Source organism: Mastigoproctus giganteus, chromosome 3, assembly GCF_048544385.1.
Source record: "Mastigoproctus giganteus isolate SK-2022 chromosome 3, ASM4854438v1, whole genome shotgun sequence".
In the NCBI taxonomy this organism is placed as follows: domain Eukaryota; kingdom Metazoa; phylum Arthropoda; class Arachnida; order Uropygi; family Thelyphonidae; genus Mastigoproctus; species Mastigoproctus giganteus.
In genome coordinates, this window is record NC_143577.1 from 236,906,887 (window position 1) to 236,923,722 (window position 16,836).

The 16,836-nt window shown below is 38.9% G+C and overlaps 1 protein-coding gene and 1 long non-coding RNA gene across 8 annotated transcripts in view; one reads left to right on the forward strand and one right to left on the reverse strand.

Annotated features, from left to right (window-relative positions):
- LanB1 (laminin subunit beta-1) overlaps window positions 1-16,836 on the reverse strand; it is a 503,856-nt gene that overhangs the window by 219,268 nt on the left and 267,752 nt on the right. For all 7 annotated transcript variants that reach the window (XM_090369708.1, XM_090369709.1, XM_090369712.1 and 4 more), the window contains one exon: window positions 11,854-12,043. In XM_090369708.1, the coding sequence (XP_090225834.1) occupies window positions 11,854-12,043 (190 nt within the window). The remainder of the gene's footprint in view (window positions 1-11,853; window positions 12,044-16,836) is intronic.
- Window positions 1-16,836, forward strand: part of LOC150088911 (uncharacterized) — a 230,943-nt gene that overhangs the window by 60,747 nt on the left and 153,360 nt on the right. The window lies entirely within an intron of this gene.

The window sequence follows — 16,836 nt, forward strand, 5'->3', positions numbered from 1 at the left end:
AATGATCAGTAGCAAACAGTGCTCCTTCAGGATGACTTGAACAAACTTCAAGAGTGGTCATTAAAGTGGCAGTACTGTTTTAATGCTGCAAAATGCAAGGTAAATAAATTATTTGCCAAATAAATCACTTGGTGGGGTTGAATGAAAAACAGCAGAGGAAGAGAAGGACCTGGGAGTTATAATACAGGCAACAAGGAAAGTATTGACAAGTTATCAAACTTTATCCTGTAGCAATAAGGAGGTCATAATCCCACTGTATAAGGTAATTGTAAGACTACATCTGAAAAAAGACATTGAGCTTCTTGAAGTCCAAAGACGGGGAACTTGCATGGTGAGATCAGCAAAAAGGTCAACCGTACAAGGAAAGATTCTGATTATGTGAGATAAAGAGCTCGGCAACTAGGCAGCACAGATGTGACCTAATTGAGGTTTATAAGGAGCAATGAATTCAAATTACAGAGGAACAGGTTTCGACTTGATTGTAGGAAATTTTCTTTTAGCCAGTGAGTCATTGACTTCTGGAACAAGTTGCCTTCACAAGTAGTTGAATGAATGTGTGTGAGGAGAGGAACATATAATTTGTACTTTCTTATCTACTTGGTGGGGTGGGGGGGGTGCATGCATTTTGCTAGTGCAGCAAAACCCTGTGGCTTCCTTGCACTATATGGCAGATACTATTACTATCCCTAAAGAATTCCTTATGAGTGATTTTATATGAAAAACACCTATTCAGTTCATCAACAACCTGAGCAGGTTTACCAAGAGTTAACCCATCCTTATCTAGTGGACCAATATGATTCACCCCTTCCTTTGCATTCTTTGTCTCTGACAAATGCAAAGAAAAGCAGCAAAGACTTCTGTGCTTATATTAACAGTAGAAGGATGGGACTGAATCAACACTGGGCCACTCAATATCAATGGGTAAACTTTTGATGACCCTGCTCAGGTTCTTGTCAAATTGAATAGGTATTTTGCATCTACATTCAGTCATGAGGAATTCTTTAAGGGAGGGGATGTCAGAAGTTTATCAAACTCTAATGGGAAGCTAAATGATTCTGTGATAACTGAGAAGAAAAGGGAAGAGGAACTGTTGAAGCTCAATGTGAAAAAGGTGCCTGAGGTGGATGGGATCTATCCATTTATATTAAGGGACGCACAAAGGAGGTAAGCAAGCCTTTAGCCATAATTATGACAGGGGAAGTTTGACATCCTTGGATTCAGGGGAAGTTTCCATGACTGGAAATGTGCGAATGTACCCCAAATCATAAAGGGAGATCAAAACGTGACATGAGTAATTACAAACTTTTGACTCTATGAATTCTATGGCTGTTTGTTGTTGTTGTTGTTGTTGTTTTGGTTTTTAGGAGCATTAGCAACTAAGGCCATATTGCTCCGGGATATGCGGTGGTCATTCCCTGACCTTTCCGCATCCTCCATATTTGGTGGTGACGGGCTCGAACCCCGGTCTAATCAAGAAGCATGTGCTATGCACTGCTGCTCCTTCCCACCTGGCTACGGAGGCGCCTGAATTCTATGGCATTAAAAATGGTACAATTTATGTGAAGTTGTTTTTAATTGTGACAAGTCCCTGTTATTTTTTATGTTTCTTTAATCAAGTTTTACTGAATATACATACATACATACATACATACTTTTGAAGCAATGAAGCCAGAATCAAGCCACATCATCAAAAAAGATTTGGACCAGTTACAAATATGATTGGAAAAATAGCAAATGAGATGCTTTTTAATTTTTTAAGTGTACCCTCTAAATTCTATATTTGACAACTATACTCCCCCCACCATTAATATCTGGAAACCCCCCATTGATAGTCACATCCTATTCAAGCATCAGGTGACAGACACAACTATAAATGTGCCTGTAGGCCTTCGAGGAGATAGTACAGGAACTCCCTAACTTACGTAATACTCAACTTTACATAAATTTTGTGATGTGTTGGAAAAAATTATTAATGAAGGCGGCTATTCAATGCAGCAAATTTTTAACGTTGATGAGACTGCTCTGTATTGGAAAAAATTGCCGGATCGAACATACATTGCGAAAGAGGAAAAGACAATGGCATGTTTCAAGGCTTCAAAAGATAGGGCCACGCTCTTGCTTGGAGCTAATGCAGTGGGAGATTATAGATTAATACAACTGCTTGTGTATCATTCTGGAAATCCTCATGCATTTAAGGGCATCAATAAAGCCCCCCCTACTCATGCATTTCCGATCGAACCAGAGAGCACGGATAACAATATCTCTCTTTGAGGATTGGTTTAAATGCTGCTTCATTCCTGAGGTTGAAAAATATTGTAAAGACAACGATGTTCCATTCAAAGTTTTGCTTTTATTAGATAATGCTCCTGGATATCCTATGCATCTAGATGATTTCAATTCGAACGTGAGAGTCATATTTCTACCGCCAAACACGACTTCACTCATCCAACCAATGGATCAGGGTGTTATTTCGAATTTAAAAGCACACTATTTATGCACAACATTTGTTCAGACATTTTTTGCAGTAGACGGTGAGAAAAATTTTGCATTAAGAGACTTTTGGAAATCTTACAATATTTACCACGCCATCTTAAACATTAATAAGGCCTAGGTGGAAATTAGTAAAAGTTGTTTAAATGGCGAATGGAAGAAAATATGCCAACAGCATGTAAAAGGCTTCAAAGGGTTTGAAAAAGATGAAATAAGATTGTAAAGGTTGTAGAGCTACTTCAGTTGGAGGTTGTTGCCAAAGACATGGAGGAATTAATAGAGGAAGAAGAGAAGGAATTATCTAATGAAGAACTTATTGATTTGCAGGCAGCGATAGTGAAAGAAGAAAATGCTGACAAAGCTGAAGATTAACCAAATGAGGAGCCAAGACGCTTCATCACCCAAGAGATGGCAATGGCATTTTGTGAAATTGCATTGGCAATGGTGAGGTTTGAGAAGTTGAATCCTGACAGCAAATGATTCTTAAAAGTTAATAGAGGAGTGAATGATATGCTTGCTTGTTACAAAGAAATCTATGATGAAAAGAAAAAAGCCACTGTCCAGTCATCCATTAATATGTTCTTTCATGTTGAGCAGTGGGACTCCTTCTAAATCTCCACAGCCCTCAACCTCCGCAGCGGCAAACTTATCAGCTGAAGACATCGATTCTGGCAATGATGCTTAAGAGATAAAACTTATGGATGTTATTCCTGTCTCCTCTCTTTTTTTTGTAATTTTATAATTTCGAAATTTTTTAAATTGCACAATTTTATAATGTTTCCTGTGCATGAGATAAAAAATTGAATAAATACAATAAATAATTCTATTCACATGTTCATTGAACATTTCTTTTTTGATTCAATCAATTGTTCAATTCAATCAGTTGCAAGTGCTGCACAAGCACGAGGGGAAATTCCAACTTAAGTAGAGTTCCACGGAATGCAACCCTTATGTTAATCAGGGAGTGGTTGTATTATGATTATGAATGCAAGATGACACAACTGATGGAATTAATACTTTCACCAGAATGATAATAGGGTGCCATCTAAGCAATCGGTGTATATATGACATTTCAATGGCACCGAAGATTCCTAGGTCAATGACTGGTTATGTAAATCTGCAAATGGAAGTGAACTGGTGCTGAAATTAAAAAAAAATTACCCAGAAAAACCTCCAGAGCTGATAGAAAATGACAGGAGAGCCCTGCAAGGAATCATTCCCTACATGGAATACAGTGATACAGTGATTATGAATGAAAGATGCCACAATTGATGGAATTAACAGACTATCACTGCAGAATGATAACAGAGTGCCACAAAAGCAAATGGCACATACATGACATTTCAATGGCACTGAAGATTCCTAGGTAGATTCCTATTTCACTTCCATTTGAGGATTACCCACAGATAGAAGTAAACTGGTGCTGGAACCAACACAAAATGACCCAGAAAACCTGCAGAGCTGATAGACCACAACAGGAGGACCCTGCAAGAAGTCGTTCCAAACATGGAAATCATGTAGTAGTAGTAGTAGTAGTAGTGGCACATGATGCAAGAAAGCAAGTGTAGGAGCTTATGCAGCATCAGCCAAAAAAAAAAAAAAAAAAAAATCACACCATTCCCTCCAAATGCCTGTCCAGTTCCTCCTTAAATTTATTTAACCTATCAACTTCTACAACGACAGATGGAAGTTTGTTCCAGCAATTAACCACCCGCTGGCTAAAGGCAAATTTCCGCACATCTATTCTACATCTGTCCTTTCTTAATTTGAACTTATGTCCCCGTAGGATGGTAATCTGAACAAGTGGAAGGATCCCATCAGAATTCAGCGTGCTCAACCCATTCAAGGCCTTATAGACCTCAATCAGATCACCGCGCAGGTGCCTAGTCTCCAGCCACTGCAATTTGCAGAACTTAAGCCTCTCTTGGTAAGAGAATCCCTTCATTCCCCTCACCAATCGTGTTGCTCTTCTCTGTACACGCTCAAGCAAATCTACATCCTTCCTAAAATGAGGCCTCCAGACCTGTACGCAGTACTCAAGGTACGCAGTACTCAAGGCGTGGCCTGACCATTGCCTTATACAGAGGGACAATCACCTCCTTTTCCCTGCTAGCAAAATTCCTATATATCACTGACAAAACCCCATGACCCGCCCTAGCAGCCTGTCTGCACTGCTCAGAAAACTTCATATCTGACTGCACAATTACTCCCAGGTCTTTTTCATTTTCTACCACCTTAAGTGTAGTACCACACAGTTGGTACGTTTCTCTGGGGTTACTTCTACCCATATGCAGTACTTTGCATTTGTCAAGGTTGAACTTCAGTTGCCACTTCTTAGCCCATCTGCCCAAATTATCTAGATCCTGTTGCAGTAGCACACTGCCATTACTGTCATTAACAACCCTGCCAACCTTTGTGTCATCTGCAAACTTCGACATTAAGCCTGATATACCTTCATCAATATCATTGATAAATACACAAAACAACAGTGGACCCAACACCGAACCCTGTGGGACTCCACTAATAACATTAGTCCACGAAGAGCAGCACCCATTGATTACCACCCTCTGTCTTCTCCCACTTAACCATCCTTTTATCCATTGTAGCAACTTACCCTTAATATCATTCTGCTCCAATTTGTACAGTAGTCTTCCATGCGCAACAGTGTCAAAAGCTTTCCTGAAATCCAAGTATATGATATCAAAATTATTTTTTGCATCCAGTTCCTTTGTGACCACATCATAATAACCAATCAAATTTGTCAGACAAGACTTTCCCTTAACAAACCCATGCTGTGTTTGAATTATTGCTGCAGTCTTGTCTAGATGATCCTGCAATGCATCTTTAACCAGCGACTCCATTATTTTACCCGGAACAGAAGTTAAACTAACTGGTCTGTAATTACTCGTGTCACCCTTCGATCCACCTTTGTGAATTGGGGACACATTTGCACATCTCCAGTCCGTGGGAACCTCTCCTGAGTCCAAGGATGCTCTCATAATTATGGCTAAGGGTTTGCTTAGTTGCTTTGCCGCCTCCTTTAAAATAACTGGATAGATCCCATCAACCCCAGGTGCCTTTCTTATGTTTAACTTCAACAATTTCTCCTCCACTTTGCTCTCAGTTATTACAAAATCATTAAGCACACTGCTACAATTTGATAACCTTCTTCCATTTTCAAATTGTAATAATTCCTCACGTGTGAATGTAGATGCAAAATACTCATTCAGTTTGTTTGCTATCTGAGCAGGATCATCAACAGTCGAACCATCGATGTCAAGTGGACCAATCATATTCATCCCCTTCCTTTTAGAGTTTATATAAGTAAAGAAATCCTTGCTGTTTTTCTTATCATCTTTTGCCAAAGATTTCTCGTAATCCGCCTTCGCCTGCCGAACCTCCTTTGTGACCTGATTACAGACTAGCTTATATCTGCCAAAGGCTTCTGCGTCACCTGATAATTTATATGCATCCCATGCATTTTTCTTCTCTGTCACGAGTCTCATTAGTTCATTTGATAACCATTTAGGCCTAAACCTTGAACGATATTTCTTAATCGGTATATAAAGTCTAGTTGCTTCCACGATTAATTCTTTGAATGCTTCCCACTTAGAATTTACTGTTTGTAACATCGTCAGTTGATCCCACTGTACAGAATTTAAAAACAATCTGAGACCACTGTACTTCCCTTTACGGAAGCAAAATCCCTTTCCTTTACCCCTGACGGTAGTTACCTCTTTGAATAAATCCCACTTCAGCACACTGTGATCACTGCCACCTAGTGGTTCCTTTATCTGCAAATTCTTAATACACGAATGATCACTGCTGATAACCAGATCAAGAGTGTTACTTTCTCTGGTTGCCTCTCGAACATGCTGCTGCAGAAAACAATCATCCAATAATTCCACAAAAGTCTGACTAGTGTGTGAGTGACCAACCCACAAGTTCCAGTCAATATCTGGGAAGTTAAAATCCCCCATTATAAGACATTCTGATTTACTGGCCCACTCTATTTCTCTGTACAATTGTTCATTGTACTCATTCAAGTCATTAGGCCTATAACACACTCCTACTCTTATTTTTCCTTTCGCAGTGCTTATCTCACACCAAACTGACTCAACAGAGCACTGTTCATCTATATTAACTGGGTGCACTTCCTTTGATTTTATGTTTTTCTTAATTAACAGCATAACACCCCCTCCCTTTCTGTCCTGTCTATCCTTTCTGTACACATTGTACTCTCCAAATTCCAGTTCAGCATTCCTTATATCTGTGTGACACCACGTCTCTGCTATCCCAACAATATCCGCCTTTGATGTCTTGACCAACACTTCAAATTCATCAAGTTTATTTACTATACTTCTAGCATTGGTATACATGCAAGCATACATGCTCCTATGCCTATTCCGTGTTACCCTAACACATCCCATATACCCAACTATTCCATGATGACTGCCATCCGTCCCTGAAACCCCCAACACCCCTCGCTCCAGGTCGCTTCTTATTCTAATAGAAGTTGTGCAAGAATCACCTTCACCTCTGCCTGTGGTTACTGTTAAACTATTAGTCTTTGTATCCCCCCAAACTAGCAGTTTTCCGACCCACCTAACACTGCCTCGATAGCATCAGCAAATATTCTTGCACCCTTTCTATTTAAGTGTATCCCATCCCTGTAGAAGCAATCTCTCCTGTTAACAAGTACAGTCCAGGCTGAAAAAAATTCTACCCCTTGAGCCTTGCACAATCTTTCCAGGGCCGAATTGATAGACAAGGCTCTCATCATATACTCCCTCCTATCGTGTCTGGGCAGAATTGCAGACACTTTCAAGTTCAACCCTAATTCACTGCTTTTTTTCAACAGTGACCTGTACTTGTTGAGTAATTCCGCCGGTCTCCTACTCTTAATATCATTAGTGCCAACGTGTACAACTATATCACCTTTTGTGCCCTTGAAAGATGATATCCGCTCTACAACGTCATCAACCTTTGCCCCTGGCAGACATACCCTGGTCCTGTTCCACCTATCCTTTTTACAAAATATATTCCCCGTCTCCCTGACAATAGAGTCACCAACAATAACTAGTTCCTTTGGGACCAGCGCATTCTGCTTTGGAGATTGCCGCTGTGTTGCCTGATGCCCAGGAGTGAGCTCTGGCGTTGAGTTGGGCAGCTGAGAGCCTGATGGGCCCCTCAATTTAGATCTTTCGAGGGCATCCACCCTGTCCTTCACACTCTCATATAGGCCCATAACAACGCTGAGTTGTCGCCTGATTTCCTTACACTCCTTACATCGCGCACACACAAAGACATCCCCCATGGCAATATCATGTTCCGTTCCAGAGAGTTCGGCAAACATTTCACAAGTTGCACATTTTTTTAGGCTGTGATGCGTTGGAGAATTGCCCCCCTCAGTTCTCACCAGTACAGTGCACAGAATGCTGCATGTGAGTTACCACAGTCATGCTGCTACCCACAGGCCACTAATCACCTTGACTAATGCCAGATGCCATCTAGCTTGCTGTAAAGCTTATACCACAGATCAATGGAAAGTTGTACTTTGAAATGACAAGCCATGGTACACTGTTGACAATGTCTAACAGTGGTGCCTGGGTGTTGGGGGAGAGAAAGCTACCTGCTGGACTATATCATCCCAACAATGACATTTAGCAGAGGCAGTGGTCTGGGGCTGTTTTTCATGGTTTGGCCTGGGACCATTGACTGCTTTGGACAAAACCACGAATGTTAAGTTCTATCTAGACATCCTGGATAACAATGCATCACCTATACCATGGCATCACATCAAGGAAGGTCCATACCTGTACCAGCAGGACAATGCTCTATTCTATGTCATACTGCTCCCACTGTGAGGGAGTGGTTTGTGGATATGAGAACTGAAAAGGTGGATTGGCCAGCCCAAAGCCCTAATATCAATCCTATACAGAAGTTCTGGGTTGAATTGGATCATTAGGTGTGTGTGTGTGTGAGGAGAGACTGGCCAAAAAACAGAAAAAATGGATGCCTCTTTGAAGGATGAATGGCAGAAAATATCAAACAATATTTACAAAAAAAAAAAAAAAAAAAAACTCGTGGAGAGTGTTCCACAGAAACTAGAGGCTATCATGAAAGCTAAATGTTTCACCATACATAATTAGTTTCCCTATAAATAAAGATTATTTGTAGATGTGCAGGCGTTTGGATATTAATATTCATGCAGTGTATAAGGTCATGCATCCAAGGAATAAAAACTAAAGAGTAACCCACACACTACAAATGGAGGAGTTAAAGGCAGTTCAGGACAAAAAGAGTTGGAGGTTACAATACAATCAAATATGAAGTTTACTATGAAGTGTAAGCAGGCGGCTAGGAAAGACACAATATCCTCTCAGAGATTTATAAGACCTTTTCAAGTAAATAAAAGAATATCATTATTCCTTTATATGAACAACAGCAATAGCACACTACGAATATTTTATATGCAGGTCTGGAGGTCACAAAAAATAGAGAACTTTCAGAGTAAATACATTGGTGAGGTGTCCTAATTGCTGTCTTTATGAGGAACAGCTTAGAAAGTATTAACTGCAGTCAATACTTTTTTTTTTTTTTTTTTTGATGTTTTTGCAGATCAGTTTGTTTTATTAGTTTGACTATTCATGATGCATTTGGTAGTAAGAAGTGGTGGGGAGGACCCATGAATGAAGTAATGAAATTTTTGGATATGGTACACACATGGCAAGAATATATTCAGCTCCTTGACATAATGTGGCCTCGACAATACCCCTCACATACACACTACTCAGACTCCTTCCAGTCACTATCTGGCCGAGCAGAGGAAGCAAGATTATACGCTAACTGACCCAGAAGCCTGCTAAAGAGATAAAAATAAGTTTGGTCTGGTGGGCCATCTACAGCCAAGCCTGCAAACATCTTTTTAGAGCTGTGCACTTGAAATGTAAGGAAGATTGTACCTCGGCACGATGCCCATCATAACCTCAAAAGACGTCAATTATACTACATTAGCATTAGCATTAGCAGAGGCATATGATGCAAGAAAGCAAGCTTATTCAGCATCAGCCAAAAAAAAAAAACCGCTCCCATTTCACCCCTCCGTTCATTCGAAATACCTGTCCAGTTGAGCTTTAAATTTGTTTAGGCTATCAACTTCAACAACAAGTGATGGAAGTCGGTTCCACCAACCAACCACCCGCTGGCCAAAGGCAAATTTCCGCACATCTATCCGACATCCGTCCTTCCTCAATTTGAATTTATGCCCTCTGAGGTGATTATTCTGAGAAAGATGAAGAATCCCATTGGCATTGAGCATGCTCAAACCATTCAAAGCCTTATACACCTCTATCAGATCACCTCGCCGGTGCCTAGTCTCCAGACTCTGTAATTTGCAAAACTTAAGCCTTTCTTCGTAAGAGCAACCCTTTGTTCCATTTACTAATCTTGTTGCCCTTCTCTGTACCCGTTCAAGCAGCTCTACATCCTTCTTGAAATGAGGCCTCCAGACCTGTATACAGTACTCAAGATGTGGCCTTACCATTGCCTTATACAAGGGAATAATCACCTCCTTATCCCTGCTAGAAAAATTCCTGTATATCATTGACAAGACACCATGAGCTACTCTTGCAGCTCGTCTGCACTGCTCAGAGAACTTCATATCTGCCTGCACAATTACCCCCAGGTCCTTTTCATTCTCCACCACTGTCAGTGTTGTACCGCAGAGTTGATACGTTGCTCTGGGGTTACTGTTTCCCATATGCAGTACTTCACATTTGTCGATGTTAAACCTCATTTGCCACCTCTCAGCCCATCTGTTCAACCTTTCCAGATCCTGTTGCAGCAGCATAGCGTCAGTATTGTCCTTAACGACCCTGCCAACCTTTGTATCGTCTGCAAACTTGGACATTAAACTTGATATCCCATCATCAATATCATTCATAAACACCGAAAACAACAACGGACCCAACACTGAACCTTGAGGAACTCCACTAATAACATTAGTCCACGTTGAGCAGTGTCCATTGATTACCACTCTCTGTCTTCTGCCACTCAACCATCCCCTTATCCATAGCAGCAATTTGCCTCCAATGCCACACTGCTCCAATTTGTGCAGCAGTCTTCCATGTGCAACAGTATCAAAAGCCTTTCTAAGATCCAAATATATAATATCAAAGTTATTCCCTGCATCCAGTTCTTTTGTGACTACATCATAGTATCCAATCAAATTGGTCAGGCAAGACCTGCCCTTAACAAAACCATGCTGCGTCTGAGCTATAACTGAATTCTTTACTAGATGATCCTGCAGTGCTTCTTTAACCAGTGCCTCCATTAATTTACCTGGAACAGAAGTTAAACTAACAGGTCTATAATTACTTGTGTCAGCCTTTGATCCTCCTTTGTGAATTGGGGTTACATTTGCACATCTCCAGTCTATGGGTACCTCCCCTGAGTCCAAAGAAGCTCTCATAATTATGGCTAGGGGTTTGCATACTTCCTTTGCTGCCTCCTTTAATATAACTGGATAGATCCCATCCACCCCAGGTGCCTTTTTTATGTTTATCCTCAACAATCTCTCCTCCACTTTCCTCTCAGTTATTACAAAATCATCCAGCTCACTGACAATGTTTACTTTACCTACATCATTCTCCTTCCTGAATAACTCCTCATGCGTGAATGTAGATGCAAAATATTCGTTTAGATTGTTAGCCACCTGAGCAGGATCCTCAACTGTTGAACCATCAATATCCAGTGGACCAATCTGATTCATCCCTTTCCTTTTCGAGTTCAAGTATGTAAAGAACTCTTTTCTGTTTTTCTTTGCATCCTTTGCCAAGGATTTTTCATAGTCTGCCTTTGCCTGCCTAATCTCCTTTGTGACTTGGTTACAGACCAACTTATATCTATCATAGGCTTCCATGTCACCCATTAATTTGTATGTATCCCATGCATTTTTCTTCTCTGCCACATGTCTCATTAGTTCATCTGACAACCATGATGGAAGAACTGTGTTAGATGAAAGCAATTTCCACATATCTAACCTGCAACCGTCCTTCCCCAATTTAAATTTATGTTCCCTCATGTGTGGTGTCTAAGCAAGAGAATATACTTGCTGAAAGAAAAGCTCAGAATACCTCATGCCTCTTAGAAGTCCCCCCACCCCCCAGTTGTTATAGGATTTTAACCCACAGCTTACCCAACGAATGGCAAAATAATTATGATACCACAGTGGTTTCAATATTGCTTTATGATTTCCTATGGCTGCAAAAATTTAGTTATACTTTATGCATATAAGTCAAATTCATTTAAAAGAGTGGAAAATTTACATAAAAATAACTGATAAAACTGGCAATCACTTACCATGAGCTTGCCCATATACATAGAACCCTATACTGTATAAGTATTTCTTGCATACATCTGGAGGAACTGGACGGACAACAGAATAAAATGCTTGACCACAACGGAAACGTTCAAATTCTTGTCTTCTGTATTCATTTACTACTGAACCTTGGAAAAAGGGTATACTATCGATTCGAGGTATCAATGCAATCTGTTAAAATAAAGATTATCCATAATGTAAAATCAGCTCCTGCACTTTTCCACTAATATTCACTTTTCATAACCATCATTCATTCATTCAACTAATGCCAAAAAAATAAAAAATAAAAATAATCTGGGGTTGGAGGGAGAGTCATCTTTCAATGAATTGTATAAAATTATGGAATTTATTATATCATCTTCATAAATAAGTAAACTGGTGAGTTAAAAATGACTAAATACAAAAACACTAAAATGTTTAAATTACTAGATTCCAACTGCACAGCACACTGGGCAATAGATTTTGTCTGACTCAAATTTCACCAACATTAAAAAAAAAAAAAAACTTGCATTAATAACCCAATTTTCCTTTCTAAGCAAAATATACAGTGCATGGGCGATTGGCACTTTGCCTTGGTGGAGAGTCCTACAGTCCTTGCATGCTCCTGCAATAATTTTTTTTTTTTTTTGATAAAATGTCTGCTCTTAATGGACAATAAAGTTTACTGCAATCAACTTCATCAGCTGAACAATTTCCCAGGATGTACAGTGGTCCAACATCATGAACCAAAAGATTAGTATTTGTGATCACAGCATTGCTTGACAGCAATGCTGATCACAAAGAGAATTTTTTGCTGTACATACAGTTCAACACTGAGTAGAATCAAAAATCATGCTTAACCATTTCCTTGCACCTGAAATATTATATATAAAATAGGTGATTAGCCTATAAGCTGACCATGTGTAAAACCCTACCTGGTGTCACTTACATTGGCATCATGCAGGAGGAGTCTAAGATACTAACACCTGAAAAGGTTCTATGGAAAAAATTCTCAATTTTACTGACGATAGGCTGAATGAAACAGATAAACACACAGAAATTAGGGAAATGAATTTAAGCTAAACATCAACTGAAAAAAGAACAAGAAATAATCCAGGAAGAAACAAATGCAGCATTGAAAAATGAAAAAATAATAAAATAAAACAACAAATGCCCAGATGAAGACAACACTGAAGTAGAAATAGTTTAAAAAATTCCATAAAATTAAACTTCTTGTCCTACAAATCGTATTTAGTAAATGTCTTCCCCATAATTATATTATGGACATCGTAGAAACTATGTGTTTAGCCATATCATATGTTCAGAACTTTCTCTAGTATTGGGTATTCATTTTATTATTTTTCAAATGCAACAATGGTTGACAAGCAGTACAAAGTAACTTTAGTTAAGTGGTTTTTGTACATCAAAATATCAGACAGCTTAACAATTAAACAAGTGCCTCAGAAACAAAGAGGTAAGTTGTAGCTTATTTACATTTCTTTGTTTTCACTGTAATTAACTAAAAGACAATAACGTAATTTGTTGTCTACAACAATGCTTCTCAAACTAGCTGTGGTGAAGGACCAGTTTATTTCCAATCCGTCATGGACCAGTACTTTTGTAAAATACAAATCTCGCGGACTGATAACATCCATGACCAATTTCCAATTCATTGCAGACTGATAATAAACAGTTCGCAGACCGGCACCAGTCCATGGAACACACTTTAGCATTGGCATAGTAGAGGTATGCAATGCAAGAAAGCAAGCTTATGCAGCATCAGCCAAAAAAAAAAAAAAAAATGCTCTCAATTCACCCCTCTGTTCATTCTAAATACCTGTCCAGCTCTGCCTTAAATTTATTTAGGCTATCAACTTCCACTTTGAGTAGTAGATCTACAACACTTTAGGCTAACTTACATTGAACATGCTTATTCTGCAAAAACAATATCTAAATAAAGTGTGCTAATATATTTCCTCTGTTATTTAATTTCAATTAATAAAAATGGTATAGAAAGGTATACAACTTATATCTATGAGGAATGGTCAATAAATATTGATCCTCACCTAGAAATATTTGAGTTGGAGATTTGATTGTGTATGTGTGTGTGTGTTTTAGATCCATTGGTTACTGAACTAGAACCACAACTACAGCAAGAGGTGATATCCTGGAAAAGTTTGGGGTTTGATCCATTATAAAATTTCTTCATTTGCTAGGCAAAGAAGCAAAACAAATCCATGAGGAGATGAAAGCTGTATATGGGGAGGACTACCCATCAATGAGATGGAAAAATTGGAAAAAGATAGTTCAGGCATGAGAAAAGAGATGTGCATGATGATCCAAGAGAAGGAAGACCCATTTCAGCCATAGATCCTGACCTCTCACCTGTGGATTTCTTTCTCTTTCCTAAAATGAAGAAACCATTAAGGGGCTGCAGATTTCAAAATTATGAGGAGGTAATTAATGAAGTGGAAGCCCAGTTTTCTGCTCAAAGTGAGGAGTTCTAATTTAAGAGGCCTGAAAGAGCTTATCCACAGATGGGAAAAATGTGTAACTCTAGAAGTTAGCTATATGAAGGACGAAATTGACAGCCAAGTTTCAAACCCCTAATTAAAATATCTCAAGGTGAGGGTAAATACTTATTGATTGCCTCCTCATAGGTAGAACTTTCTACACTTATAAACGGCCATTCCATCTAGATTAACTGATTCAAGGCAATTGATTTGGTTACAAGTCATGAGAACTTATTATTATTATTATCATCATTAGCCATACAGTGCAAGGAAGTCTGAGGCTTATGCTGCCCCAGCTAAAAAAAAAAAAAAATTTTCAGAATTAACCTGAGAGAGAGAGAGAGAGAGAGAGAAAATCAGAAATAGAAGGGAATCACTAGGAAAGAGAAAAATGGTGATATCCAGCTCAAGACCCTGGATGTGCCAAGCCCATACTCACCAGATGTGGGCCCCTTAAGTTCTAGTTCTCGTGACTCATAACCAAAAGATCACTTAGGTCATAAGAACTTAAGTTTCTGTGACCTAAGTGATCTTTTCTAATGGTGATATTGTGAAGATATCTGTCACTGGAGAAGTGGCAAGAAAATACCACAAAACGTTTGATTCTTTATGTATATATTTACATAATCAGAAATAAATTAAACAAATGTAGTTTTCAATGCTTTATTATCTTAAAAAAACCCACAGAACAAATTGTTCTAAAATAACTATATTAGAACAATTTGTTCAAAAATAACTATATTAGAACAATTTGTCAAGCTATTCCAAATTTAATTATTAAAATAGAAATCTAACAATCATTATTTTTTTGGACATCCATCTCCATGTAATAACATGACTTCTGATTGATGGATTTTCATGAAATTCTATATTTGGCTCTTTTAGAAAGATTTGTCAACCCATCCCAAATTTCATTAAAACAGTGCCAATAAAAATCTAGAAAACTATTATTTTTTTCTTTTTTTTTCATATATATCAACATTGTCTATCCATTTTTTTTTTTTATGTGAACCCCAAACAAGAGAGGTATTAGAACCTATAGTACTTAGTACCGTGCTTGATTTGGAGGTTGAGAAGACAAAAGAAGATATTTGTTGACATTGGACTTGAACTTCTGTAGATTGTAATTTTCAGGAAATATGTATGAAGGAAGGTTGTTCCAGAAAACGGCAGTTGAATGAATAAATGAGGAAGATGAAAAGTTGGTTCTGTGGGTTTGAAGTTGGATAGTAAATGGATGTTGGCTGGTAGCGGCACGTGTTCGGACTGTTTTGAAAGAGAGAGCGGGAATTATAGAAGCCAATTCAGAAGAACAGTGCCCATGGAAGTATCTGTAGAATAGACATGCAGCAGAAATAGTACGTCTATGAGACAGCGAGTGGAGAGACTCTGTTAGAGATGAATCATTAATTAATCTAACTGCCCTCTTCTGAATGGAATCAAGAAGCCTGAGAGAGGTTTTGGGGGCACCACCCGAGATGTGGGAACAATATTCCATGGCAGGGCGGATTTGCGATTTATACAGAGTGAGCAGCTGTTTGGAAGAAAAGTAATGTCAAGAGCGAAAGAGAAAACCAAATTTTTTAGATGCAGAGGAAGCAATATTTGTAATGTGCTTGTGCCAAGAGAGATTAGAAGTCAGGGTAATCCCCAAAAGAGATATATCATTTTGCCTAGAAATCGGAGTGTCACTAAAGATAAGCATAGGAGCAGAAGAATCCTTTTTGTGAGATATAAGACAAGACTCAGTTTTAGAAGGTTTGAAATCAACTAAATTGTCTTTGCCCCACTGGAGAATTACCTGAAGATCGGCATTTAAGGAATTGGTATCAGATTTTCGAGAAGTTGAAGCTGATTGAGCAGGACAAGGTTTCTCAAAATGGAAAGTGGAATGCAATGTGCTATCATCGGCAAAACTATGGATAGGATTTCCAGTCAATGGTCATTAATATACAAGAGGAAAAGAGTAGGGGAAAGAACTGAACCTTGGGGCATTAGTGGAGAAGTTAGAAGATAGAGAGCCATCTACCATCACCCTCAGTGAGCGATCAGAGAGAAAACTGGATAACCAATTACTAAAAACAGTTGGCAAACCATAAGATGGAAGCTTGTTTAGAAGACCTTTATGCCAAACACGATCAAAAGGATGTCAAGAGCAACTACTTGTGTTTCACCGAAGCTTTCCATTGAATTAGTCAATAAATGGGTAACATAAGCCGGAATATCACCAGTGGATCGACACTAACGGAATCCATACTGGCGATCGTTGATCAGACAGAAGGTTTCTAGGTAGTTTAAGAGTTGATGGTTAATTGATTTCTCCATTACTTTAGAAAGAGTAGAGGTAATTGCAATGGGACGATAATTGGATGGGATGGATTTGTCACCCTTTTTAGGAACTGGCTCGATATGAGCAAATTTCCAAGCAGAAGGAAAAACACATTTGGAATAAGAAAGTGAAAAAAAGGTGGC